At 36.6% G+C, this 26813-nt stretch overlaps 1 protein-coding gene across 3 annotated transcripts in view; it reads right to left on the bottom strand.

The window, feature by feature from the left end:
- Window positions 1-26813, bottom strand: part of SLC41A2 (solute carrier family 41 member 2) — a 126894-nt gene that overhangs the window by 15172 nt on the left and 84909 nt on the right. For all 3 annotated transcript variants that reach the window (XM_057742642.1, XM_057742640.1, XM_057742641.1), the window contains exons 9-10: window positions 20809-20940; window positions 18208-18356 (exon numbers count right to left, since the gene is read on the bottom strand). In XM_057742642.1, the coding sequence (XP_057598625.1) occupies window positions 18208-18356; window positions 20809-20940 (281 nt within the window). The remainder of the gene's footprint in view (window positions 1-18207; window positions 18357-20808; window positions 20941-26813) is intronic.

Raw genomic sequence — 26813 nt, 5'->3', positions numbered from 1 at the left:
GAAGAATAGTATTTTGTGACCCGTGAACATGATATGAAATCCAATTTTCAGCATCCATAGTAGAGTTTTTTTTTGGCTCAGCCATGCTCATTTATTTACATATTGTGGATACTGTAAATATTTTGTGCTGTCTTGGCAGAGTTGAGTACTTGCGACAGAGACTATACAGCACGCAAGGCCTAAAATGTTGATGACCTGGAGCATTACAGAAAAAGTTTGCTGATCCCAGCCCTAGTATAGCACTCTTCCTGTCATCCACCACTAACAAATAATGAAATTACCAGGTTGAGTTCTTGGTCTTTTTATTTATCATCTGATGGAGGAGACAGAACAAAGGCTTTGAGTAATACAAATCTAAGTTCAAATTTTATCTACTACCTAACTACTTCTTCTTTTAAAGCTTTCAGTTTTTACATTTGTCACCTGAAAAGTAGGGAAGACTACACATATCTTGGAGGACTGCTCAAAGGATTACAGGAAATAATGTGAATGAAATACATATTGTCTGGAAGTTAACAGACATCATAAATATTAGTTCACATTCTCCTTCTAATGAGCCATTCAAGAACAGTGCCTTGTCAAATGGGGCAGAGGAGGAGAAAGAATTTGATCACCCACCAAAAGTTACTGCTCCCTACTTTGCCTCAGTTCTACTCTGGCAGAAGTTAGTTATCAAGCTTCCTTTACTATTTTTATTTAGCTGTTAATGCCTATTTCTGTACTTAATATAAGTGCAATCACATATTATATGCTCTTTTTGTGTCTGGCTCCTTTTGCTCGACCTTATGTTTGTGGGATTCACAATATTGTTGTCAATATACTGTTGCATAAAGGTATAGACCATTCATTATCCTTGCTCTATTCATTGTGAAATACATTTCATTTCATTGTGAAACTTTACTTTTTAAAATAACTTTAAAGTTTAACATTCTGATCAAAAAGAATAAAATGCCTAAGAATAAACCTATCTTAGGAGGTGAAAGACCTGTACTCTGAAAAGTATAAGATGCTGATGAAAGAAACTGCAGGTGACACAAACAGGAGGACAGATATACCATGTTCTTGGATTGATTGGAGGAATCAATCAATGACTATACTACCCAAGGCAATCTACAGATTCAATGCAATCGCTATCAAATTACCAATGACATTTTTCACAGAACTAGAACAAAAAAATTTTAAACTGGTATGGACACATAAAAGACCCCAAATAGCCAAAGCAATCTTGAGAAAGAAAAACAGAGCTGGAGGAATTAGGCTCCCTGACTTCAGACTATACTACAAAGCTACAGTCACCAAAACAGTATGGTATTGGCACAAAAAACAGAAATATAGATCAATGGAACAGGATAGAAAGCCCAGAGATAAACCCATGCACCTATGGTCAATTAATCTACAACAAAGAAGGCAAGAATATACAATGGAGAAATGACAGTCTCTTCAATAAATGGTGCTGGGAAAACTGGACAGCTACATGTAAAAGAATGAAATTAGAACATTTTCTAACACCATACACAAAAATAAACTGAAAGTGGATTAAAGACCTAAATGTAACACTGGATACTATAAAACTCCTAGAGGAAAGCATAGGCAGAACACTCTTTGACATAAGTTGTAGCAATATTTTTTTGGATCCCTCTCCTAGAAGAATGGAAATGAAAACAAAATAAACAAATGGTACCTAATTAAACTAAAAGCTTCTGCATAGCAAAGGAAATCATAAACAAAATGAAAAGACAATCCACAGAATGGGAGAAAATATTTGCAACCAATGCAACTGATAAAGGATTAGTCTCCAAAACACACAAAGAGCTCATGCAGCTCAATAACAAGAAACAAACAACCTGATCAAAAAATGGGGAGAAGATCTAAATGGACATTTCTCCAAAAGAAGACACATGTGTTTCTCCAAGAAACACATGAAAAGATGCTCAACATCACTAATTATTAGAGAAAAGCAAATCGAAACTATAATGAGGTATCACTTCACACCAGTCAGAACAGCCATCATCAAAAAGTCTACAAACAGTAAATGCTGGAGAGGATGTGGAAAAAAGGGAACCCTCCTACACTGTTGGTGGGAATATAAATTGCTACAGCCACTATGGAGAACAGTATGGAGGTTCCTTTAAAAACTAAAAATAGAACTACCATATGATCCAGCAATCCCACACCTGGGCATACATCTGGAGAAAAACATAATCTGATCAGATACAAGCACCCCAATGTTTACTGCAGCACTATTTACAATAGCCAAGACATGGAAAGAACCTAAATGTTCATCGACAGATGAATGGATAAAGAAGATGCAGTACACATATACAATGGAATATTACTCAGCCATTAAAAAGAATGAAATAATGCCATTTCAGCAACATGGATGGACCTAGAGATTATCGTACTAAGTGAAGTAAGACAAACAGAGGAAGAAAAATATCACATGATATCACTAATATATGGTATCTTAAAAATGATACAAATGAGCTTATTTACAAAAAGTAGAAGCAGACTCACAGAATTAGAAAATAAACTTATGATTACCAAAGGGGAAGGGGGGAGAGACAAATTAGAAGGTTGGGATTAACAGATACACACTACTGTATATAAAGTAGACAATCAACAAGCACTACTGTATAGCACAGGGAACTCTGCTCAATATTTTTAATAACCTAAATGGGAAAAGAGTTTGAAAAAGAATAGATATATGTATATGTATAACAATCACTTTGTTGTACACCTGAACCTAACACAATATTGTAAATCAACTACACTCCAAAATAAAAATATTTTAAATCCATTAAAAATAATAAAATTTAGCATTCTGTTTAAGTGGTTAAGATGTTTAACAAACTTACTGCTAAAATACTTAAGTAGTCATTTATAGAATATTTTGTTTGTGCTTGTTAAATATGTAATACTACTTTTTAGAAAAAGCATCAACTTCAAAGTGTTTTACGTATATGTTTCACCTCTCCCTCAGATTTATTCCCTCTTTTAGATGTGGAATCTTGTTAAGTATTTGCCCTATCACCCAAACAAAGTACACGCAATGTATCTGGAATCCAACTGAACAAATATTTATTCTTATCTAACATAGAAAACACTGTGATAAGCTTTCTGGAGCATTTAGAAAAGAATAAGGCATGGTTATTGCTTTCAGTGAGATCAGAATATAAATGAAGAAATATAATTGCAATGCCAAAAATAATCCAAGAATAATATAAAGTTGAATATTCATTTTATAAATATTTACTGTACCAGGCAGGGGCTGGATGCTGAGTCTAAGATGAATAAACCATAATCCCTGAATGAGCCTGAACTGGCAACATACTCTGCTGTCCTCTGGGAAAAAATGGAAGAGACCTTTAGCAGAGCTGGAAAGTAACCCCATAGGAAACCTAAACTGAAGTTCTCCAGAGCACATTCTGAAGCAGATGACTCACAGAGGTTGATTATCAACCCAAGATTCTCAGAGCAAAGAGGTGAGCACACAAAGCAGAGAGCTTCCACCCAAGACCAGCAGAGTCACAGTTATGGTTACAGATAAAAGAATGATTTTGGACTTCCTTTTGGCCAACCAGAACCACTGCCAACATTTCTTATTATACCTGAAATAATGTTACAGGTGAAATAAAACAATCTGTATCTAAGCTAAAAGAAAAGGCAGTCTGGCTACCTAGGGAATCATTGGGATGTATTTTCTTGGTCAGGCCTGAAAAATCTTAGGTTATGGTAGTGAAATATATTCCGGTCCCTTCTGACAATACTTTTAATTATTCTTCTTTTTCTCACATTTAATGTTTATTGTCCAGTGTCTCAAATGTTTCAACCCAGCCACTGTCCCATCAGATGTTTCAATAAATAATTCAAAGACGCCTCCTCCCAAAAGGAATTATGCTGATGGACTGAAACTGAAAATCAGATACCCCATCTTCAAGAAGAATCAGCAACAGAGGTGAAGGTCTGAACAATCCTTCGTATCCTGCAGCTTTGACTGAATGAGGAACAAAAGTGGAGACTGAGAAAGTAAAAAATTCCCACACTCCCAGGAAAAGACTGATCTTTAGTGATGGTAACAAGAAGCCACCAGAACTGCTTTTATATTCAATCAATAAACATCTTGCCTTATTAAATGCATTTAGAAGGCAGCCAATCAATGATAGTCCTTGCTTCTGAAGTAGGCAATGAGGAACAAATCCGGTCCCATAAATACACCTCTGAGGACCAACTAACAATAGCAGTCACACTCAAGTATCCACACCTCTACAGATGATATAAGCCTACTCAAGCTTTCGAATATCTGCCCATCCCTGAACTCCAGGCGTCCCTGAAACCCTATAAAAGATCAGTAGTTTGCTCTTCTTGGAGAGATTTCCCCGATCCTTCACAATAGTAAGCAATAAATTCAATTGTGTCTTTTTACTTTGGATATTGAATGATGGTATCATCATCTTTTGACTTCCTTTAAACACCTCTTATAATAAATGCAAAAACCTTTAGGGACTTTTTGCTTTTACACATTTCCCTAGATGGTACCAAAATAAATCACAAGTTAGATTAGCTTTGTTATGCAGAACTAACACAGACATTTAGCTTTAAAATAAAAAAGAAGTATGGTGCTAAACATCTTTTTTTTTAAATAGCAAAAAAAAAAAAATGTAAATTATTGAATCATTCAGGTCAGTATTTTCTGGCTGAATATTCTGGGGTCACAAATCAACCAAGATTTTATTCTGGCAAATTTCTTAAAAAATGGTTTTTATGCTTTTCAAGTAAGTGCTTTCACATAGCTGTGTTATGAGATTTTTTTTTTTTTTTTTGGCAGATGATGTGAAAATTCCTCCAAGTCATGTCTGCAATTTCAGCAGAACTCAGAGCAGAGGCAGTAACATCCTAACCAGAACACTAGAAAAAGAGGGCTCGGCTTCTCTGGTCCTGACCGTATCCTCATCGGGTTTGACAGGATGGAAAAGAGCCCCCTTTCTGAATGCCTTGCTCCACAGGGCTCTGGTATACCTTGCCTGCAATGAGGCAGGCAGTCATTTCATCTTCTGTGCTTACTGGCCTGGAGCCCAAGCATACCTCTCCAGAGAATTAATCATAAATATGGATTTAGGAAAGTGTCTCAATTTTAAGACCCTACAACCTAAGCTATAATAGCGTAACACAGTATTGTATCACCAAAAGGCAATCACAGGGCTAAAAAGGAATTGCAAAAAATCACCTGGTTCAATTTCTTTCCTTCATCATACTAACCACCTCCCAAAGTTAAAGTAGATATTATTAAAACTAGAAAAAAAATTTTTGGAACTGCAGGTCCTCCCTTTACATTTCCTTCATCATTCTCTTCACATTCTCCATTCAACCCAAGCTGACAGGCAGAAACCAATTAAGAGACCGAGGCAGAACGGTCACACAGAAAGAGTAAAGAGATCCTTACTTCCCAGTTGCAATCTGGTAGATTTAAATCCTGAAGAATGAGAAAAAATGTGAGTGAAGTTGGGCAACCTGTTAAAATCTCCTGTTTGCTTAGCTCTTTCCTTTGAGATGCCATCTGGGAATAGGACTTGACTCAAAGTCGTGATAAAAAAAAAAAGAGAGACATAACCACACCATTTAATGGGGGCCTACTATGTGCCAAGTATTATAACTGCTGTGCAAAGGGGAATCGTTATCCTCATATTACAGGTAAGAACAATAAGATCCCCCAAGGAATTAAGTAACTTGCCCAAGGCTAAGCCAATTAACTTGCTCAGCTATTGGCTGGTTATCCTGGGATTCCAATTATGGCCACCTTGCCACCATATGCCTACATTTTCCTTACTTAGAAGAATGATTCCAAGGAATGAGTCAGGTATTAGACTCACGGTACAGACTCAATGCTAGATTCCACAGTATCTGATCCCCTCACTGATACCCTGAGAGACTCACCGCCCCAGTAATCCACAGCTACTAGAGATGATGATATTAAAATAATAAGACAATAATAGCACCTTACATGCATTATCTCATTTCATCCTTATAATAACCCACTAAGTAGGTCTATTCTTAGCCTCTTTTAACACAGGAGTAAACAGATGAGAGATTACCTGGATCAAGATGACATGGGTGGTGACTGGTAGAAATCAAAGCTCAAGGCATTCCACATTATATGACAATGCATCAGAGGAATGTGTTAGGTCTCTCAAGTTTGTTGGGAGAGGGAAAAATGTTGAAAATCATCATTCTAGAGAATAAACTGCACTCTTCAGTCTGGCCTGCAAGACCCTCCACAATCTTGCCACAATCTGTAATTTTCAACCTTATTTTCCATCACTCCCTTTCATAAATGCTAGGCTCCAGAAATTCTCTTACTATTTCTGTAAATACCCTGAACTTCCTCATTTACTTAATGCTACCATTTTTGCTGAAATGGCATTTTCTGTGGATTCCACAAAACAAAATTTTATCCATTATAAAGCTTCCCTTCCCACCTAGAAATATACTCTCCCACTACTGAACTTCCATAGCACTTAGTCCTCTCCAGACATATTCATGTTGACTGGACTCCTACTTGACTTCAGTAGGCATGGATCCCATATAAACTCTGTGAAACGAATGCAATTTGGAGGCAAAATGCCTGGCTAGAAGAAATATGAAGATCTAATGAAACCAGAGAGAAGAGGCAGCTTTAAGCCTCCAAGAGCTGCCATTCTGAAAACTATGACTCTCACTAAGAGCAGAACAGTGCCAAACTTATTCTTGTAAAACACAGTAGTTAGGATTGTAGAGTGGATCTGGACTCTGTCTTGCTGTGTGGACTCGAACCAGTCAAGTCAATTGCTTCATCTGTAAATGGGAACGAACAATATAAGTTACTTCACCGGGTTGTGGTAAGTACTCAGTGAGTTCATATATGTAAAGTACCTGGAACAATTCATGGCTCAGAATAAATGCTATATAAATATTTGCTACTACCATTTTTGAAACTCTTAAATATATACATGGAAAAAGTGGCTCAGAACACCAAACGTCAAGAAGGGATCTGTCAGAGATGGAAAATCTTCAGAATGAACAACTTAGGTGATAAGGAGATAAGCTGGCTTATATATGAGAACCAGTACTCTTTTCCTCTCAGAAGCTGCAGATCAAGAGGAGATAAAGCTGAACATATAAAATAACAAAAATCAAATTACAGCAGAAAAAGGCAAATACAGACTTCTAGGTAAAATACAGAGGTATGAGAACACAGAGTGCACCCAGGAACCTGAGACTGTTTTAGGCTGAACAAATGTAAAAATAGATAGCTTCTAACTTAAAAACAGACTAATTCAAAATAGCTATTTGGACTTGGAATTCAATTTTTTTGGAAAATAACATTTTATGTATTGCCTGGGTTCTTTGGCTAACCCACAAAAGCCAATTTAACTTAATATTACCTTAGTAGCAATTACAGCTTTTAATATTAAATACTATTATAGTTGCCAGATAATTTTAATATTAGCATATACATTACTAATTATGTACAATGATGCTTTGTAACAAATCATCTTTACTGTAGGAGTGAGAATTCACAAAATCAGCTATTAGAAATGCAGGAAGGGGGACTTCCCTGCTGGCGCAGTGGCTAAGAATCCTCCTGCCAATGCAGGGGACATGGGTTAGATCCCTGGACCGGAAAGATCCCACATGCCACAGAGCAACTAAGCCCATGCGTCACAACTGCTGAGCCTGCGCTCTAGAACCTGCGAGCCACAACTATTGAGCCTGTGTGCCACAACTACTGAAACCTGTGCACCTAGAACCCGTGCTCTGCAACAGGAGAAGCCACCGCAATGAGAAGCCCGCGCACCGCAATGAAGAACAGCCCCTGCTTGCCACAACTAGAGAAAGCCTGTGTGCAGCAATGAAGGCCCATCACAGCCAAAAATAAATAAATAAAATAAATAATAAATAAATCTTTAAAAAAATAAAAAGAAATGCAGGAAGGGATTTGAGGGATAGCTGGGGCCACTCTACTTCCCGGTTTGCCCAGGATAGTCATGCTTTATGCTTGTCACTCTAATCATAATTATGAACAGCTCCCTTTCATTCTCGAAAGTGTCCTGGTTTGGACTAAAATTATATGGTTACCTTAGTGTTAGTATCTTCACCCTATGTTACAGGTGAGGAAACTAAGCCACAGAGCAAGGCTGTGGCTTTGACAAAGTTATGGACTTAGGAAGGGACCAGAATTAGAACCCAGAAATATCTAGGTGTCTTCCTATTACCCTGCATGGACCCACCAGTGACAAGGTAACTGTGATGGCTGCGGTGGGCAGCATCTGGACACCGGCAGTACACATGAGATGTGACGTCTATGCAAGCAAGGCTCTCCCCATCCTGGAGGAACTTAACGGGGTCAGGAGCTGAGGGCTGAGGTCTAGAAGATCTTTGTGTACCTAAGCTTGGCCTAGTTCCCTCTGCACTTGTGGTTTCTTGTCTACCACTCCTACTGATGTGGGAAAGACTATGAGAGAAATAATTTAGCTTTGGACATGTTACAGTTCAGACAACATTTCAACATTTAAATGGGGATGTAGAGTAGGAAGTCAGACTAGAGATATCAGTTTGGGAGTTAGCGATGAAAGGGTGGTATCTGAGGCTTAGGGCACTCATCAGAAAAGCAAGAAAAAGAGTTCTGCAGTAAAGAAGAGGGGTCAAAAGGAAGGTGAATGGTGAGGAGAAGAAAAAGGCCTCAGGGCACTGAGTCACCAGCTCCAATCATGAGAGGAAGACAAAAATAATGTCTGCGACAGTAATGATGACAAACTGCAGCTACTGCCATTATCGGAAACTCTTTATGTTCCAGCAACTCTACCAAGTACTTTATACACATGAGCTTAGTCCTCATTACCATCCTCTGAGGTGGGGAAAAAATAAGGCCAGAGATGTTATGAAACTTGACTGAAGTCACAAAATAAGCAGCAGAGCAGAAATTCAGACTCAGCTGTGCCTCTAAAGGGCTCTGTGATCTCGCCGCAATGTTCTGCATATTGGATCTTATCTTCCCTCTTTTCTCCTTTGTCTTCTGTATGTGATGTCTGTGATGATTTATAAGGCTTATAAACATCTTTCTTCCGTGAAAACATTTATTTATATGTCTTTGTAGTTAAAATAATGACACTGAATCATGTAAATGTGCCTTCAGAACTAAGATGTTGCCAGTGCTTCTGTAAGTAAGTACATGGACCACATTTCTGCCCCAAGCGCATCCTTCTACTAGATGAGAAATGGAAGATGTTTGCTCTTAATTTGCACTATTTGTGCTGTGGTCGTGTTCATTTTACAAAATAGGTTTCAAAACAACCATGAACTATTATTTATAAAACAGAAGCACTTCTTAGGAAATTCATTATTCAATATCCAGATTATTAATTTTATTATGAGGGTCATTCATTTGCTCATTTACGTTGGGCTTGGGCTTTGCTGAGAATATTTTTTCTTGAGAACACGAACCTGTTGGGAAATGTAAGGTGGTGCAATTTGCACGTAAGTATAAAATGAAAAAACAAACACTGCCTACTGAAAGGCAGTAATAAAAACTGAGGAGACTTCTGCTTTCAAAATTATATCATTAAGAAGTATAAGTATTACTATTTTGCTAAGGGCAGTTTCATATTTATTGATATTAATTCCAATTTCTCATCAGCTATAATATATACGCTGATCCTCCCGCATCAAAAAAAACAAACAGAAAACTATTAAAGAACTTTTAAAGAATGAAATACAGAGATAAGCATAACATGTGATTCTGAAGTTACACAGGAAGATGCTCATAACTTAGTGTTATAAGGAGGTAAGTCTTAGGCCCTTCTCTAATTATTTTATGCATTTAAGTCTCTTCTCCCACAGCTGAGAGAAGATCCTGCAGGGCAGGGACAATATCTTCTATTTCTTTTGTACAGTGACTAGTACAGTGCTTGGAAGATTACATGCATTACACAGTTGATAAAATCCTATATATTTTTTCACCTTTACGTATTGAGAATTTGTCATTCCACCATTTAAGGGAAACATTTTGTCTCTCCCACGTTAAAAAACAGATATAGCTCAGTTTTCTACAAATTTTCACATGAATTTCTCATGGAATCTGGTGCAGCTAGAAGTTTAGAAAAGTTCTTAGTAGCTGAATTTTCTATATGAAACAACCAGTGCCTAAAAGAAGGAATTAAAATTGTCACTTAGAAATGGGTTTGATTCATTCTTTATGAATTATATTAACAAACACTTTGTTGGAATTTAATAGGCCTCTAGAGCTAGAAAAGTCTCATTTTTCTTTTCCACTGAAATATTGTATAGCAGAAAAAATATTAATATACTCCATATGTGCCTATCTTTTTGGCTTTTGTAGGTTCTGTCATCCACAGTTTAAGCTTTTAAATCTTCACAGACAAAGGAAGCATATTTAGGATTTCAAACACAAAGGAGACTTTAAATTCAATAGGGAAATGAACTACAATGTACTGCTGTTCCCTCTTTGCTCAGGAGATTGCCAGGCTGCTTATCTGATTGATGGTTATCTTTGTACCTTTGCAGGTTTATTATGCTGTCCAGGTACTACGTCCTTGAAAAAGGCTGCAGGGAATAGGCAAATAAATGAATTAGAGACAGAAGACGCTGAGGAAGATATCAAAATTCCCTTATGCACATCTTAGAAAGAAGGCCAGCAAGGTCCATCACAGCCTGGAATTCCTTATTATGCTTTTGATATCACAAATTAACAGGTTTTGAGCAGTCAATGGAACATTTGAGTAAATAAGATGTGAAGGCTGAGGAAATGACTGCTCAGAGAGAAAGCACCCAATCATCTCTAAGTTTGTAGAAGAAAGTATACTCTGATTCTGGGACTTCCCTGGTGGTCCAGTGGTTAAGATTCCACGCTCCCAATGCAGGGGGCCTGGGTTCGATCACTGGTCAGGGAACTAGATCCCACATGCATGCTGCAACTAAGAGGTTGCATGCCACAACTAAGGAACCCGCCTGCTGCAACTAAGACCTGGCGCAACCAAATAAATTAAATAAATAAGTATTTTTAAAAGAAAGTATGCTCCAATTCTATGAAATCGAAGTTGTGAGTTCAGTGGGCTAATCTGACACAGATGGAAAATTCTGTTCTAAAGCTAGCGACTGTACCCTTAGCCACAGTTAGCAATCTCACGAATGCTGACTGATGGCATAAAAGGTAGAATGGGTAATCAGCATGGTCAGCTTGGTGCCGACCCATCCTTAATGCTGGGGGAAGAAAAGTCAAAACGCAGTGTGGCTGGTGGTGTACTAAACATGGATGCCTTTTGCATATTGCTCTGGCCTTGACATATTCCAGCTACTCTGACTGCTCTTGAGCACCGGGCAGGAACATAGGTAAGAGTACAATCCACCACACCTACCCTGTGCTTCAGTGGCCTTAATGTCACATAACAGAAACACATTTGTGGGCTTCCCTGGTGGCGCAGTGGTTAAGAATCCACCTGCCAATGCAAGGGACACAGGTTCGATCCCTGGTCCGGGAAGATCCCACATGCCACGGAGCAACTAAGCCCATGTGCCACAACTGCTGAGCCTGCGCTCTAGAGCCTGTGAGCCACAACTACTGAGCCCACATGCCACAACTACTGAAGCCCACGTGCCTAGAGCCTGTGCTTCACAACAAGAGAAGCTGCCTCAATGAGAAGCCCCTGCTCTCCAGAATTAGAGAAAGCCCACGTGCAGCAAGCAAGACCCAATACAGCCAAAAATAAAGTAAATAAATTTTAAAAATAAATAAAATAAAATAAAAGATTAAAAAAAAACCCCACATTTGTTAGGTTCCTTCTAATTTCAAGACACAGGATAAATACCTAAACAATGAAATGCATGACAAGTAAAGAGATTTTTAAACTTAAAAAATAGTTTCATCAGGTAGATTAGATTAATTATTACTATGTAATGCAAGTACAATTGAGGGAAAGCTTAGCTAGACATATTTTTTTAAAAAGGTGCTGCCTTTTTGAATTTTTAAGAAAACGCCTGTCAATCATGATGGAAAACAGTTTTCCTCATAAGAGTGGGAGGAAGAGACTTTCACTTCCAAGTGGAATGGCCGTCACTATCAAGATCAGCTCATGGAAGGAGTGAAGAAAATATCTCAAAATGAGACAACTGAAAGTTTTTTATTAACTTCAGTTTCTGTGCTCTTGCAAGACTATACAAAACTATTTTAAAAAAGCAGTGACATCACTTGACTTCAGTGCCCTCACTGTAGAATTTAAAAGCCTTACTGTTGATTGTCCGTGGTGGACTTGATGGAAAATAAATATCTTACATTATGCTTTACAAAATACTGTATGTGTTTCAGCAAGTTTGTAGGTTGGGGAATGGGAGAAGGCAAAAAAAAAAAAAATTACATTTAATCTATGCATTTTTGCCAAGCCATATTGAGTTATTTTACTACTAGAGACATTAGGAACTAACTGTACAAAAGAACCAAGTTTAAAAGCATTTTGTGGGGTACATTATTTCTGTAATTATATAATGTGTTGCTTTGTGGTTTTAAGTGATAAAGACGTTAAGTTAACAAACATATAAGAAATGTATGCACTGTTTGAAATGTAAATTATTCTTAGAACACTTTTGATGGGAGTTGCATTGCCCTTTTAGTGCCTTAATTTGAGAGAATTATTTTACTGCCATGACTAAATATAAAAATTTCAAAAAACATATTTTCAAAAAATTATGTATGTCAGTGGGTTTGTCATTGATAATTGGTTTAATTTAAAATATTTAGAGGTTTGTTGGACTTTCATAAATTGAGTACAATCTTTGCATCAAACTACCTGCTAAAATAATGAATGACTTTATAAAACTCTGCAAAATATGTAGAAGGTTGCACGAATATAAAAGAAAATTATGGCAATACATCTGTGATGTTTTCCAGTTAACATAGGAATTACCAGATAAATACTGTTAAACTCTTGTTCAATAACAAGAGTTGATTCATATGGGCAGTATGATTTATTGTTTATTTTTTTAACCAAATACCTCCTCAGTAATTTACAATGGCTTTGCAGTAATGTCTATCAAATAAGAAGCACTGGAAAACTGATTTGTCTCTAGGATGATATGCATGTTTCAGGTGGTATTAAAAGCCGCACTGATGGATATGTAATAATAAACATATCTGTTATTAATATGCTAATGGCTCTGTGCTCATTTAATGAGAAATAAAAGTAATTTATGGATGGATACCTTTAAAAAAAAACAAACAAAAAAAATAGTTTCAAAAAATGGAGTCAGTGTGCACTTAGGGTGAAATAAGACATGAACCCAACCATTCTAAGTCCCAAACAATTTCAAACTCAAGTTTACTTTTTACTTTTCACTTTAAGTAAGAAATAGTCAGTGATAGGACCAAAATTAGAGTCAATATGCTCTAAAAAACCTTAATTTTAAAAACGCCTTACTATGTAAAAATGAAAACATACACAAAAGTAGACAGAATAGTACAAACTATCCCCACACCACTCTCACATTCCATCCCTCAGCTTCATCAATTTTCAACTTATTTCCAATTCTGCTTTATCTAAAGCCAACCTTGCACTTTCCCTGGATATCAAGTCATTTCATCTCTAAACATTTCAGTAAATCCTTACAATTTTGACTGAATGCTGATAGAATTTGTGGAATTTTGTGTTTTATTTTTCATTGCCTTTTATTTTAAATACCTACATCAGTGAAAGAGACGAAATTTGAGCAAGGAGAAGAAAATTTGTATTTTTCAGTTTTTCTGTAATTTCTGGTACCTAAATATAGTTGTAAATTTTTCTCCTCCTGAAAGGGAAACAGAGCTAGCAAGACAGTCATTCTGTTCAGTTTAACAAACGCTAATTGAGCACTAGGGATGGGGCTAGGTGCTAGAGATAAAAATGAGTTAAAACAAAGACCCTTTCTCTAGAATGGGTCAGACAGATACATGGACATATAATGTCAATATAATGTAGAAAAGCTAGGGTAATGGTATTCACAAGATACCATAGGATTAGAGAATAAAGGCACTTAGACCAAATTAGGTATTCAAGAAAGGCTTCCAGGAATAGATGACATCTGAGTAAATGCAAAAATATTGGAAAGAATCATTACCATGTCATTATAATACACTGAATGACAAGCTGCCTTCCAAGGGATTTCCTTCATTTAGTTCGCTGGGGAATTAGGGGATGCGAGAAGTTTCCTTAAGGAACATTAGTCTGGGAAGAGAGTAAAATATCAAGAATTCAAAAAACAACTACTCTATCATGTCCTGTGGAGAATACCAAAAGGAAAAAGGCTTGGTCTCTACCCCCAAGGAGGTAGGAATTTAGATGGAATGAAATTAAACATGTATTATTAAGTTTTACTATATAACATTCAATCAAAATACAGAGCTTAGTGATGGTGTGAACTGAAATATTTGAGTAAGAGCTGAGATATAAACCAAAGTTTTGAATATAAATTTAACCCAGATCAAAAAAGGAAGCCAATCGAGTAAAGAATATTAAAAGATGAGTCTTAAGTGGTGAAGGAGTCTTCATCTTTAAAAAGTATTTATTTATTCCGTCCATCTTTGGATTGAGTGAAGTAGGCAGGGAAAGGTCAAGGTTTTTTTCTCTAAACCTCAGTCTCCAAAGAGATGTGTGAATGTGTGTGCTCATGTATGTGCTATATATGTGTCAGAGCATGAAGATTTGATTTGAGAATTTACAATCTGATTCTGGGCTATTTCACTGGAATAATACAAAATGTCAGGCACAAAAACAAAGATCTACTCTGCCAGATATCTGATTCTTGGGGAGAAAATAAACACTAAACTCATAAAAATGAAAGTCGTAAAAGACATAAGAAAATTCAGTCAATACTATAAGATTTAAAAAAAATTCCAACTGTCATTCAGAGATTAATGGCTCACCATTTACAATTCTATGTTTAAAAATAATAACAACAACAATAGTGTCAGGTAACACTCATATAGCACCTACTAGGAAGCAAGCTTTATGGAATTAATTCATTTAATCCTCAAAAGTGCCTATGAGGTAGGTACTACTACAGAAGATCCGTGATTTATGATGAGGTTACATCCCCAAAAACCATGATAAGTTGAAAACACTGTAAGTCAAAAAAGCACTTAATACAACTACCCTACTGAACATCATAGCTTAGCCTAGACTGACTTAAACGTGCTCAGGACACTAACATTATCCTACAGCTGGGCAAAATCATCTAACACAAAGCCTATTTTATAATAAAGTGTTGAATAGCTCATGTAGTGTATTGAATACTATACTGAAAGTGAAAAACAGAACGGTTGTCTGGGTACAAAATGGTCTTAAGTGGATCAGTTTATCGGTTGGTTGCCCTCAGGTGCACGTGGCTGATTGGGAGCTGTGGCTCAGTGCCACTGCCCAGCATCGTAAGAGAACATCGTACCAAATATCACCAGCCCAGGAAACGATCAAAATTCAAAGTACGACATATAAGCGGACTATAGAAAAATGGTACAAATCAACCAGTTTGCAAGGCAGAAATAGAGACACAGATGTAGAGAACAAACATATGGACACCAAGTGGGGAAAGCGGGGAGGGTTGGGAGGGAATGAATTGGGAGATTGGGATACCAAATTGTATACTCCAAATATATGCAGTTTATTGTCTGTTAACTGTATCTCAATAAAAGTTCTTAAAAAAATTCAAAGTACGGTTTCTACTGAATGCGCTATCGCTTTTGCACATCGTAAAGTTGAAAAATCATAAGTCGGACTGTCTGTATCCCTCCTGCTTTACAAAGGAGGTAACTGAGACACAGAGAGATGAATAATTATTCTTTCCTCAACTCTAGTTTTTCAAACTTTACTGGTCAGAATTTAGGTCAGAGGTATAGGGCAGACATATAGGTATACTGTGAGCATAAGTTTCAAATGTAATAGTTTTATAAATTCAGAAACATTTCTTATATCCTTCATTAACTTAAGTGAAATGATGCGTGACAGTATGTTGGCACAGAACCATAAACACAAACATCAAATCCATCCATGAGGTGAAGAGGTAAAGTTACAAATAGGAACTTGCTCTAAAAATGGCATGTTTACAAACAGACCAAAGAATAGTCTCTTAAATAATTCCCATCGGATTGAGGAATGCATCTTTTTCGTAATATTTACACACATGGAGAACATAAATTATAATAAATGACCATATCATATGCAGCAATAAAGATAGCCAGTAGTAAAAACGCATTTGAAATAACTTTTGCCCCTACTGAATAGGAGAAAAATATTACTCCCTAGGTAGCATTAGTTGCTTTTTCTTCCAAGTTCTGACAGCAAATTATGCGTGGCTATTCCCAGCATTTATATTCTATTACAATATAATATAGTTATTTGTTCATGTAGTAGTCTTCCCTCCAGGCTATGAGTCCTTGAGGATAGGGTCTGAAGTGATTCATCCTGGGATTTAAAGTCCATCCCTGAATCTAGTAGAATGAAGGTTTATTGAATGAATAAGTGAATGAATGATTTGATAAGTGACTTTTAACAAAATCTTGGGTGCTATAAGGCATTACAGAAAAGTTAAAAATTATCAATTAAGTCATAAGGGTTTTTGTTATTTTATGAGTGGATTCTGCTCTCCTCTGCCTGGCACTGAAGGCCTTTCTGCATTGGCCCTAATCTACCTTCTTAACCTCATCTTCTCTCCTTTTAGTTAAATCCTCTGTATGAATTACTTTCTTTTTCTGGCAAATAAGTTCTATGCTTTCTCATCTCTATGCTTTTACTCAGTAATCTCCAAAAGTTTTAGCTTAGGCAGCCCTTTCAATATAAATGAGTATACTTACATAACACTGCACTAATGTTTATTGTAAAGCAACCATAAAAATAGAAGAAAACAGACATTTTAAGCAAATGAGGTGGACATATAGAAATAGAAATTTTAATCTTCTCTTTCTGTACACAATGCATTGTTTTGCATGTACTTCGCTTTAAAAATCACTGATTTACATCAGAAGAACAAATCTCATAGAGTATTTGTGAGAATGAAGCAAATCTGCCCACGTGAAGTGCTTAGAACACAGCTGGCCATACAGGAAACACAGTAAATGTCAGTTAATCTCATTAGCAACATTACCATCAATGCAGCTTCTTTCGACTAGAATAATTCCACATCCGTACCCTCCAGCCTCACTCCTACAAACCCCTGGAAGGGCAAATTCATTTATGTTATCTTTTCAAAGAATTATTTGGGTGCATCTCTTAAGTCAGGATTTCTCGCTGTAGGAGGTACAAAGTCCTACAGAGCTTAACAAGAAGCCATGGCTATGAACCCAAAATAAAGCTGGAACAGTTGGAAAAAAATTAAGGATGGGTTTATGGAAAATGAGGCAAATGAAAAAAGATGGGATTATTAACCCAAAGAAAAATAAAATTCACAAAAAGGAAATACAGTACATTATCTGGCTCATAGTAAACAATGTTTAGATCCAATAACAGAAACACTAACTACTAATTTAACCAAAAACTGTGATATAACCATATGGGAAAGATGCAGCATTATAACAGCCCCAAGATCTTCAACTTTATTTTACTAGCAAAAGTCTAAAGAAGATTAATCATGAGCTAGAAATTTAGGCATATTACTTTAAAACTTACAAATAAATATCATAAGAAATTTAAGAATAGGGGAAAAGAGAAGATTTTCTTTCCAGAAGCTTCTGGAAAGATAAAAGTAGTTTTGTACCATGAGATCAGCAGTGAAAATGGCATCTGTTGTTCTTTTCAATGGTAATAGGAGAGGTTAAAAACCAAGGAAGCAATGCCTTCAAAATTCTAAAAGAAACAGAATTCTATATCCAGCCAAGCTATACAAGTAAAAGCATTTTACAATATGCAAAGACTCAAAAATTTTTCTCCTATGCAGCACTCTTTCTCAGGAATTTATCTCAAGACATGTTCATGCAAAAGAGAATAAGAAAAAGGGAAGACAAAGAATCCAGGAAACAGGAAATTCAACAATTCTATTGATCAAATCATATTAAAAGTTACTGGTTTTAAGATCAAATCAATACGAAGGCATTCAGCTCATTTTTGAAATGTTAAAATATTTTTTGTGCCTTTAGATTTACAGTTACATCTTTACATCAATCTGAGCAAAAAAGAGCTTGCAAGAGGTTTTAACTTTTACCTGTAACACAGCAGCAAATAAGTATACTACTACGAAGATTACAGTTAAAGAAGTGTGACCACTTTTCATCAGATGAATAGTGTAGAGGAAAATTAAATGTCCAGGGATCACTAAAAGCAGTAGAACTTGAGCAGACTTATTATTTGCTCCTGTAATATAAAATGTAAAAGTTGTTAAAACAAAATTATATTTTGGTGAATAACAGGTCACGGTTGCTAAAATTTGAGGATCCAGTTACTATATTGCATAGAATCACATAAAATTCAATTGCTAAAAATAAATTAACTATTTACAATTCACTCAATTTTTAGATAGTCTCCCTATATGCCTATATATTAATTAAATAAAAGGTGACTGATAAAAACTTGCTATGAAGAACATTGGTCTAACTAAAACATCTATTATAAAAACAGACGAAAGACAAAAGAAAAATATGAAGTTTTTTTTCTTTTCTCCTATTATTTCCTTTTTTTAATCTTTATTGGAGTATAATTGCTTTACAATGTTGTGTTAGTTTCTGCTGTACATCAAAGTGAATCAGCTATGTGTATACATACATCCCCATATCCCCTCCCTTTTGAGCCACCTCCCACCATCCCTATTGCGCCCCTCTAGGTCGTCACTAAGCATCGAGCTCTGCAGCAGCTTCCCACTAGCTATCTATGAGTATTTTACATTTGGTAGTGCATATATGGAGTTCTTAAAGTACTGAAATGTGGGGGTTTTTTCCTACATCATTTAATTCCTTTTTATTCATTATTTTAATAACTAAATGACATCTCATGATCTTCTAACAGAGGACCTCTGGTTATGAAATGTTTTAATTTTATTTTTCCTTTAGAATCCTTTCACTGCTATTAAAAGACTGGGTATTTCTGATCCTCATTCAAAAGTTACATTTATTATATTACATTACATTTATTTTCATCAGAAAAAAAAGTTGTCAAGAATTTAAAACTGTGGTTTAGTTTTTTGGATATCATATGCCTAGGCCATAACAATGTCCTTGTTACTGAGGTCATTCCCTCACAATCTGCTTGTTTGAGATCAAATACCTACATTTAGAAAGGCTAAAAAGATTAATATACAAAAGACAGTATATCTGTCTCCCTAAATCACCTAACAATGCTTTCTTATATGCACAAGGTTCCTCTTTCCTGACTCATAAACAAGATATCCCAGAGAAAGATAAAAAACTATAAGTTCCTCAGCAACTGCAGAATTGATACAAATTTTTCTGTTGTTGTTGTCACTGAGATTTAATGAACAAAAATCTATTTAAGTGGCTTTGACTTGCATTTCTCTGATGATTAGTGATGTTGAGCATCTTTTCATGTGTTTGTTGGCCATCTGTATGTCTTCTTTGGAGAAATGTCTATTTAGGTCTTCTGCCCATTTGTGGATTGGGTTATTTGCTTTTTTGGTATGAAGCTGCATGAGCTGCTTGTATATTTTGGAGGTTAATCCTTTGTCCGTTGTTTCATAGGCAATTATTTTTTCCCATTCTGAGGGTTGCCTTTTAGTCTTGTTTATGGTTTCTTTTGCTGTGCAAAAGCTTTTAAGTTTCATGAGGTCCCATTCATTTATTCTTGATTTTATTTCCATGATTCACAATGAGGTATCACCTCACACCAATCAGAATGGCCATCATCACAAAGTCTGGAAACAACAAATGTTGGAGAGGGTGTGGAGAAAAGGGAACTCTCCTGCACTGTTGGTGGGACTGTAAGTTGGTACAGCCACTATGGAAAACAATTTGGAGGTTCCTTCAAAAACTACAAATAGAACTACCATATGATCCAGTAATCCCACTCCTGGGCATATACCCAAAGAAAACCATAATCCCAAAAGAAACGTGTACCATAATGTTTATTGCAGCACTCTTTACAATAGCCAGGACATGGAAACAACCTAAATGCCCATCAACAAATGAATGGATACAGAAGATGTGGCATATATATACAATGGAATATTACTCAGCTATAAAAAGGGATGAGATGGAGCTATATGTAATGAGGTGGATAGAACTACAATCTGTCATACATAGTGAAGTAAGTCAGAAAGAGAAGGACAAATATTGTATGCTAACTCACATATACAGAATCTAAAAATGGTACTGATGAACTCAGTGACAAGAACAAGGAAGCAGATACAGAGAATGGACTGGAGAACTCGAGGTATGGGAGGGGGCGGGGGGTGAAGGGGAAACTGAGAAGAAGCGAGAGAGTAGCACAGACATATATATACTACCAACTGTAAAATAGTCAGTGGGAAGTTGTTGTATAACAAAGGGAGTCCAACTCGAGAATGGAAGATGCCTTAGAGGACTGGGGCAGGGAGGGTGGGGGGGACTCGAGGGGGGGGCGTCAAGGAAGGGAGGGAATACGGGGATATGTGTATAAAAACAGTTGATTGAACCTGGTGTACCCCCCAAAAAAAAAAAAAAATCTATTTAAATATTTAAAATCTACTTAGCTCTCAGAAATGGAAAATTGTGCAACATTCACAAACAAAATATGTATTCTACAAATGTTGCCTGCCTGTACTCATAGAGTGGAATAGTTCCTGAAATAAAATATGCAAAAATCCACAAGCACCTACCTGGACCAAAAAATGTTCTAAATGGGTAGTAACAACCTTTGGGTTCATCAGGCAATTCTCCTGGAATGCTGTGTAAATGGAGGTAGGTGGAAATCCTGCTAGCCTGAATGGCTACCAAATTACCACCAATACCTGAAACATAAAGCAAAACAAACAAGGCAGTTATCTTCATATTTTAAACAATGTGCTTAAATTCACCTGAATACAAGCCTCTTTATGTCACATCCTGGGCCAAGAAAACAAAACAAAACAAAACAAGAGTTCTTCTGAAATGCTGATCTATTTAATCTTGAGGTAGATATTCCAAAGGCATGAAATCACTGCTATGAAAGACTCATTCATTACTTTTTCAAATCTAACTCACTGGTCTGAAAGCATTGTAAGTAATTTTTGAAAATTACTATCACAACCAAGATATAAAACTAGGTAATAAGATACTTCTTAATTTATCATCTTAATGAGAGGGAAAATAAGCTAGATTTATTCAAATAGGCAGGTTTATTTAACACATGTCTTCTCAGGTTACTAAAGAAATGGGTATAAGACACTGAAAAAATACTCAAGAAAGTCATCTTTTAACCTACACTATCTTCTCATGTACTCTGAGGAAGCAGAGTTGATGCCAAGAAGTGAAATGAATTCCAAATGGTGGTAAGGACACCCAGACTCTTTCTCCTTTGACAGAGTATGGGAGGAAGAGGCAGTAGCCATGAAAGCACGTAGGAAGAAAACAACTGAAAATTTCAAATTCTTAAATGCTGAGTGTGGGCTAACATAACCATTTAGAATAGCTAGGAACCCCAGACATAAGGGGGGGGTCTACGCTCACTGGTCAACTATTTCTACAAGCCTCCCCTGAGCACTTGTGAGACAGACTGAGGTAGGACAGAACACTTGAGAGAGCCGACCTTGGTGGCACACAGCAAGAAATCACCTCCATTTCTGACTCCCTCTCATATGAAACAAAAAGTGCTTGAGGTGATGAAGGAAACACTCCAGCTACATGATCCCAGGTAAAGATCAGCTGCCACTGGAGGAAGAGTAGAAGCAAAGGCTGTCTGTTGCTAGAAGGTGGAAGAAAATCTTCCTGCTTAAGACCAATCTGGCAGAGGGACTGCCAATCAGGGGAGGGGAAGAAACACTGAGAAGGCCTCACTTCCGGGAACCAAGTGCACAGGGAAGGCCTAAGACTGAGAATAGTGCAGGAGAAGCCCAAAATCCATCCCATGCCTTGTACCACGTAACAAGCATCAGCAACCTGCTTTGAGAAGAGGAGCAAGATAGTTAAGCCTTCCATGTTGCAGGCATATAGCGCTCCAAGCTTCACGCTAAGCATAAGGTAGCAGCAGCTCATTGATAAATCTGAAGTCAGTGATGCACTGAAGGAAACTATACTAACCGCAAAAACCAGACCCAGCTCAACTACTGATAAGGCTAACTTAATCCTCCATACTAATGACCTAATCAATGTTCTTTTATACATAATGTCCAGCATTTGATTAAAAAAAAGTTCGTGAGACAGTAAAAGGCAATAAAGAAAACAGACTATTGTCAGGAGTTAAGAAGTCAACAGAACCAGACCCAGAGATGACTCAGGTGTTGAAACTATTCAGATAGACAAGGCTTAATATGTGTCTTCTCAGGTTACTAAAGAAATGGGTATGAGACACTGAAAAAATACTCAAGAAAGCCATCTTTTAACCTAGATTATCTTCTCATACACTCTGAGGAAGCAGAGTATATGAGTAAAGTTCTGACAAGAACTTTAAAATAACTATGATTACTATGTTAAAGAATCTAGTGGAAAAGATGTTACAGTATGCATTATTAAAAGATGGAACACAAATAGGTTAAAAGTAAAGGTATGGAAAAAGATATACCCTATAAACACTAGTGAAAAGAAAGCTAGAGTGGCTATATCAATATCAAAAGAAAAAAAAAGACTTTATAACAGGGAATATTACCAGGGATAAAAACAAACACTGAATAATGGTTGAGGAGGTCAACTCACGAAAAAGACGTAACAATCCTAAATGTAGCTACACCTAAAAACAGATCTTCAGAATACTCAAAGGAAAAATCAATAAAACTGAAAAAAAGAAAAAAGAAAAAAAAAAACTCCCCAAAACCCCAGACAAAGTTGGTGTTTATACTTGGAGACTGCCACTTTTCTCTCATTAACTGACAGAATACACAGATTTTAAAAAATCAAAACTATATATAAAATTTTAATAATACTATCAACCAACTTGATCTACAGGACATTTATAGAACATAACACCCGACAACAGCAGAATACATATTCTTTACAAGTGGTACACACAGAACATTCACGCAGATAGACCACACCATGAGCCATAAAACAAGTCCCAATAAATTTGAAATAACTGCAACACATAAAGTATGTTTTCTGGCCACAGCTGAAAAGCTAGATATTCAAGAATTCCCCCAAATGTTGAAAGTAAACAATACACTTCTAAATAACCCACTGGTCAAAAAAGAAATCACAAAGGAAATTTTAAAATATTCTGAATTTAACAAAAATGAAAACATAACATATTGGGATTTGTGGGAGGCACATAAAGCAGTAGTTAGAAATTCACAGCATTAAATCTTATATTAGAAAAGAAGAATGACCTAATATCAGTGATCTAAGGTTTCCATCTTAAGAACCTAAAAAAAAAAAAATTAAACTGAAGAAAGCATAAAGAACAATGAGATGTGTGTGTGTGTTTGTGTGTGTGTGTATATATATATATATAAATATAAATAGATAGCTAGTGGAAAGTTCCTGCATAACATAGGGAGATAAATTTGATGATGGGTGATGACTTAGAGGGCCAGGACAGGGAGGGTGGGAGGGAGTCGGGGGAGGGAGGGGATATGGGGATATATGTATAAATACGGCTGATTCACTTTGGTGTACCTCAAAACTGGCACAACAGTGTAAAGCAATTATATTCCAATAAAGAGCTTAAAAAAAAAAAGACTGTCACATAAATTAATAGCATTAATAAAAAACAGATTTCCAACACGCTAAATAATTAGTGAGAGCTTTCAGCATCCAAAGACCTAATTTCTAAGTGCCTTATTGCTAGAATGAGCTCTGCTGATAACATAAAATTTGATAGTATGAATAAATTCAGAAGGTTCATCTAAGGACTACTTTAAAATCCAGCTTCATGTTTTATTAAATTTAGAAATATATGTTTCCAGCAAATGTTTAGCACTCACGCCATAGAATATATTTCACATTATGTCAATAATTCTTTTGGGCGTTCCTAAGGGAAACCTGAAGTAAAAGTTCATTTTGTTAAAAAGCAAAGCCTTATAATCAACAGCAGCACAACAGGTCTAGTAACTTCCATATATACCTACATATTTCAGCCACCTCCACATATCTCTGTGTTTTCACCTCTCCTCCTTTCATGACTCCTTATCAGAATTCACACACAGGAAACACGTTTAGTTTCAAGAAATGCAAAGGGATAGGGGAGATGTGTCTTCCATTTTTTTCTTTTTTTCTTTATAAATTTATTTATTTACTTTTGTTTATTTTTATTTATTGGCTGTGTTGGGTCTTCGTTGCTGCACGTGGGCTTTCTCTAGTTGCAGGGAGTAGAGACTACTCTTCGTTGTGGTGTGTGGGCTTCTCATTGAGGTGGCTTCTCTTGTTGCTGAACATGGGTTTGAGGTGCTCGGGCTTCAGTAGTTGTGGTACTCAGGCTCAACAGTTGTGGCTCGTGGGCTCTAGAGTGCAGGCTCAGAAGTTGTGGTTCTCGGACTCTAGAGTGCAGGCTCAGTAGTTGTGGCACACGGGCTTAGTTGCTCCGTGGCATGTGGGATCTTCCTGGACCAGGGATTGGACCCATGTCCCCTGCATTGGCAGGCAGATTCTTAACCACTGTGCTACCAGAGAAGCCCCTTCCACTTTTTCTTTTCTCTCTCTCTCTTTTTCTTTTTTTTAAAGAGGAAACACGTGTAAGCCCCTCAGAGTGAAGACCCTTTCCTCTAAATGAGGGTAGGCACATTCACCTCCCAAGCCCCTAACTCATCATCCTCTACCACTTTCTGCCCGTGTACTTGTAGGCAACCTGATGAGTGACTTACAAGGTCTCTATACATTTTCTACTTCTCTTATCCTAGATCATGTATAACTAGTAGGGACAAAAATTTGTTCTTGGGGGGAGAGAAAAGTTTTTCACTCATTTTATGTATACAGTACAGATATACATACAGTATAGAAATGGATAAACACGATATCTGTGATATTAAAATTTCATGGGTGGGCACATTTAGGGGAAAACTGTTTTAAATGGCTCCTTCAGTGGGCGATAATGGAAAAAAGGTTGAGAAACCTGCATCAATCAGAACTTCCCAAACCAGGATGCCTTGAATAGGTTACAGGTGTGTCAATATACAGAGCTTTGAAGCTCTGCAGGGGCAGCTAGGCCTGAGGCCACTGTGCCCCCAGGCTGGTTGCCTCTGGTTACGAGTGGTCTCCTTCTTCACCCCAGTGTGCCAGCCAAATATAATAATTTTCTGTGTGTGCCACAATACGCAACAGGTTGGGAAACCGTGCCCTAGAGAAATGAATCTATCTGCATTCTTGGGACAATGGAGGATGTCATTGTAAGTACAGCCATTCATCTTAGTCTCTCTGCAGGACTCCTTTTCTTACCACACTGAAGTAAGCGGTATCCTTTCTTTCCAAGGCTACTCTGAGGCCATCATCTTGTGGACCTTGCTCCTTTCCTCTTCACCATCTCTCATGCATCCTCCACCTTTCCTTTTCTATTACTCCTTTGCCTCCTTGCCAAAAACATATCTAAGTCTCTTCTGCCTTGGAAAAAGTCTTCATTTGGAGTCCTAGGTATTATCCTAATTCTATTCTTTTCATAGTCAACCATTTAATAAGAAATCTAAAGGCGCTACTTCCAAGACTTTTACTTTGTACTAAATATTTAATAGATATAGAAATAATATTTGTAAAATATATATAAGCTATAAATAACCATACTACAAAAACACCCATGTACCCAGCACCCAGTTTAAGAAAAGGAATACAGTATTACTTTTACATTTGAAATACCCTATGTGCCCCTCCCCAATCCCATACCCTTCCTCCTCCATCACGTTAGCTATCCTTAATTGTGTTTTTCATTTTCTTGCTTTTTTCTACATTACCACATATATGTGTATCCCTAAACATGCCTTTGAACTTTATATAAATGGGATAATTCATCACATATTAAGTTCCTAAAGTTCATCCTTGTTGTTATGTGAAATACAATTCTTTAATTTTGACTGTTCATAATATTCTAACTGAGGCTATACCTTCATTTATTTAGCCATTGCTTCTACTCAACAAAAACTGAACGCTCAAATGACTTCTAGACCACTGAAGAAACGGTCCCTTCTGAATCATTTCCCCTGGCTACACTAACTTAGCTAATCCCTCTTCCAACCAATCGATCTCTAGCTCAACTCTTTCTTCTTCTGGCCACAAAATATTCACTCCTTGGATCGATAATTTCTTTCAGTATCTAGAGAGCTCCCATCTAAATACTCACTCATACCTAAAAAGCTTGTAAAATATGTCAAAGAGGAGGAAATGCTGAGAAATCAATTTCTCTGGTTACACACAGGAGAAATTATTAAGGAAAGTAATAAATGTTGCCATCACTGCTAATTTTTTATACAAACAGTGGGAACTATTTTTCTATTTTTGCCTTTTTTAATGCACTTCACCGGTTCCTAAGTATATGAAATGTTTCAGTTACCATCTAAGTTGTGTTATTTAACAAGATAACTTCAAATTCGGTGACATAGTTTGCAGCAAAACTAAGCATGTTCCTGCATTTATTCAACCAACAACTAACAAATTGTAACATGCTAGGCACTATTCAGTCATACAAAAAGGAATTATCATACAATATAATTATACTGTGGAAGCACAGAAATGAGAACCATTTTTTTTTTTTTTTTTGCCACACCGCGTGACT

Source organism: Hippopotamus amphibius, chromosome 7 (assembly GCF_030028045.1).
Source record: "Hippopotamus amphibius kiboko isolate mHipAmp2 chromosome 7, mHipAmp2.hap2, whole genome shotgun sequence".
Lineage (NCBI taxonomy): Eukaryota > Metazoa > Chordata > Mammalia > Artiodactyla > Hippopotamidae > Hippopotamus > Hippopotamus amphibius.
The sequence above is the reverse complement of the archived record's forward strand: the minus strand, read 5'-3'. Positions and strand labels throughout refer to the sequence as shown.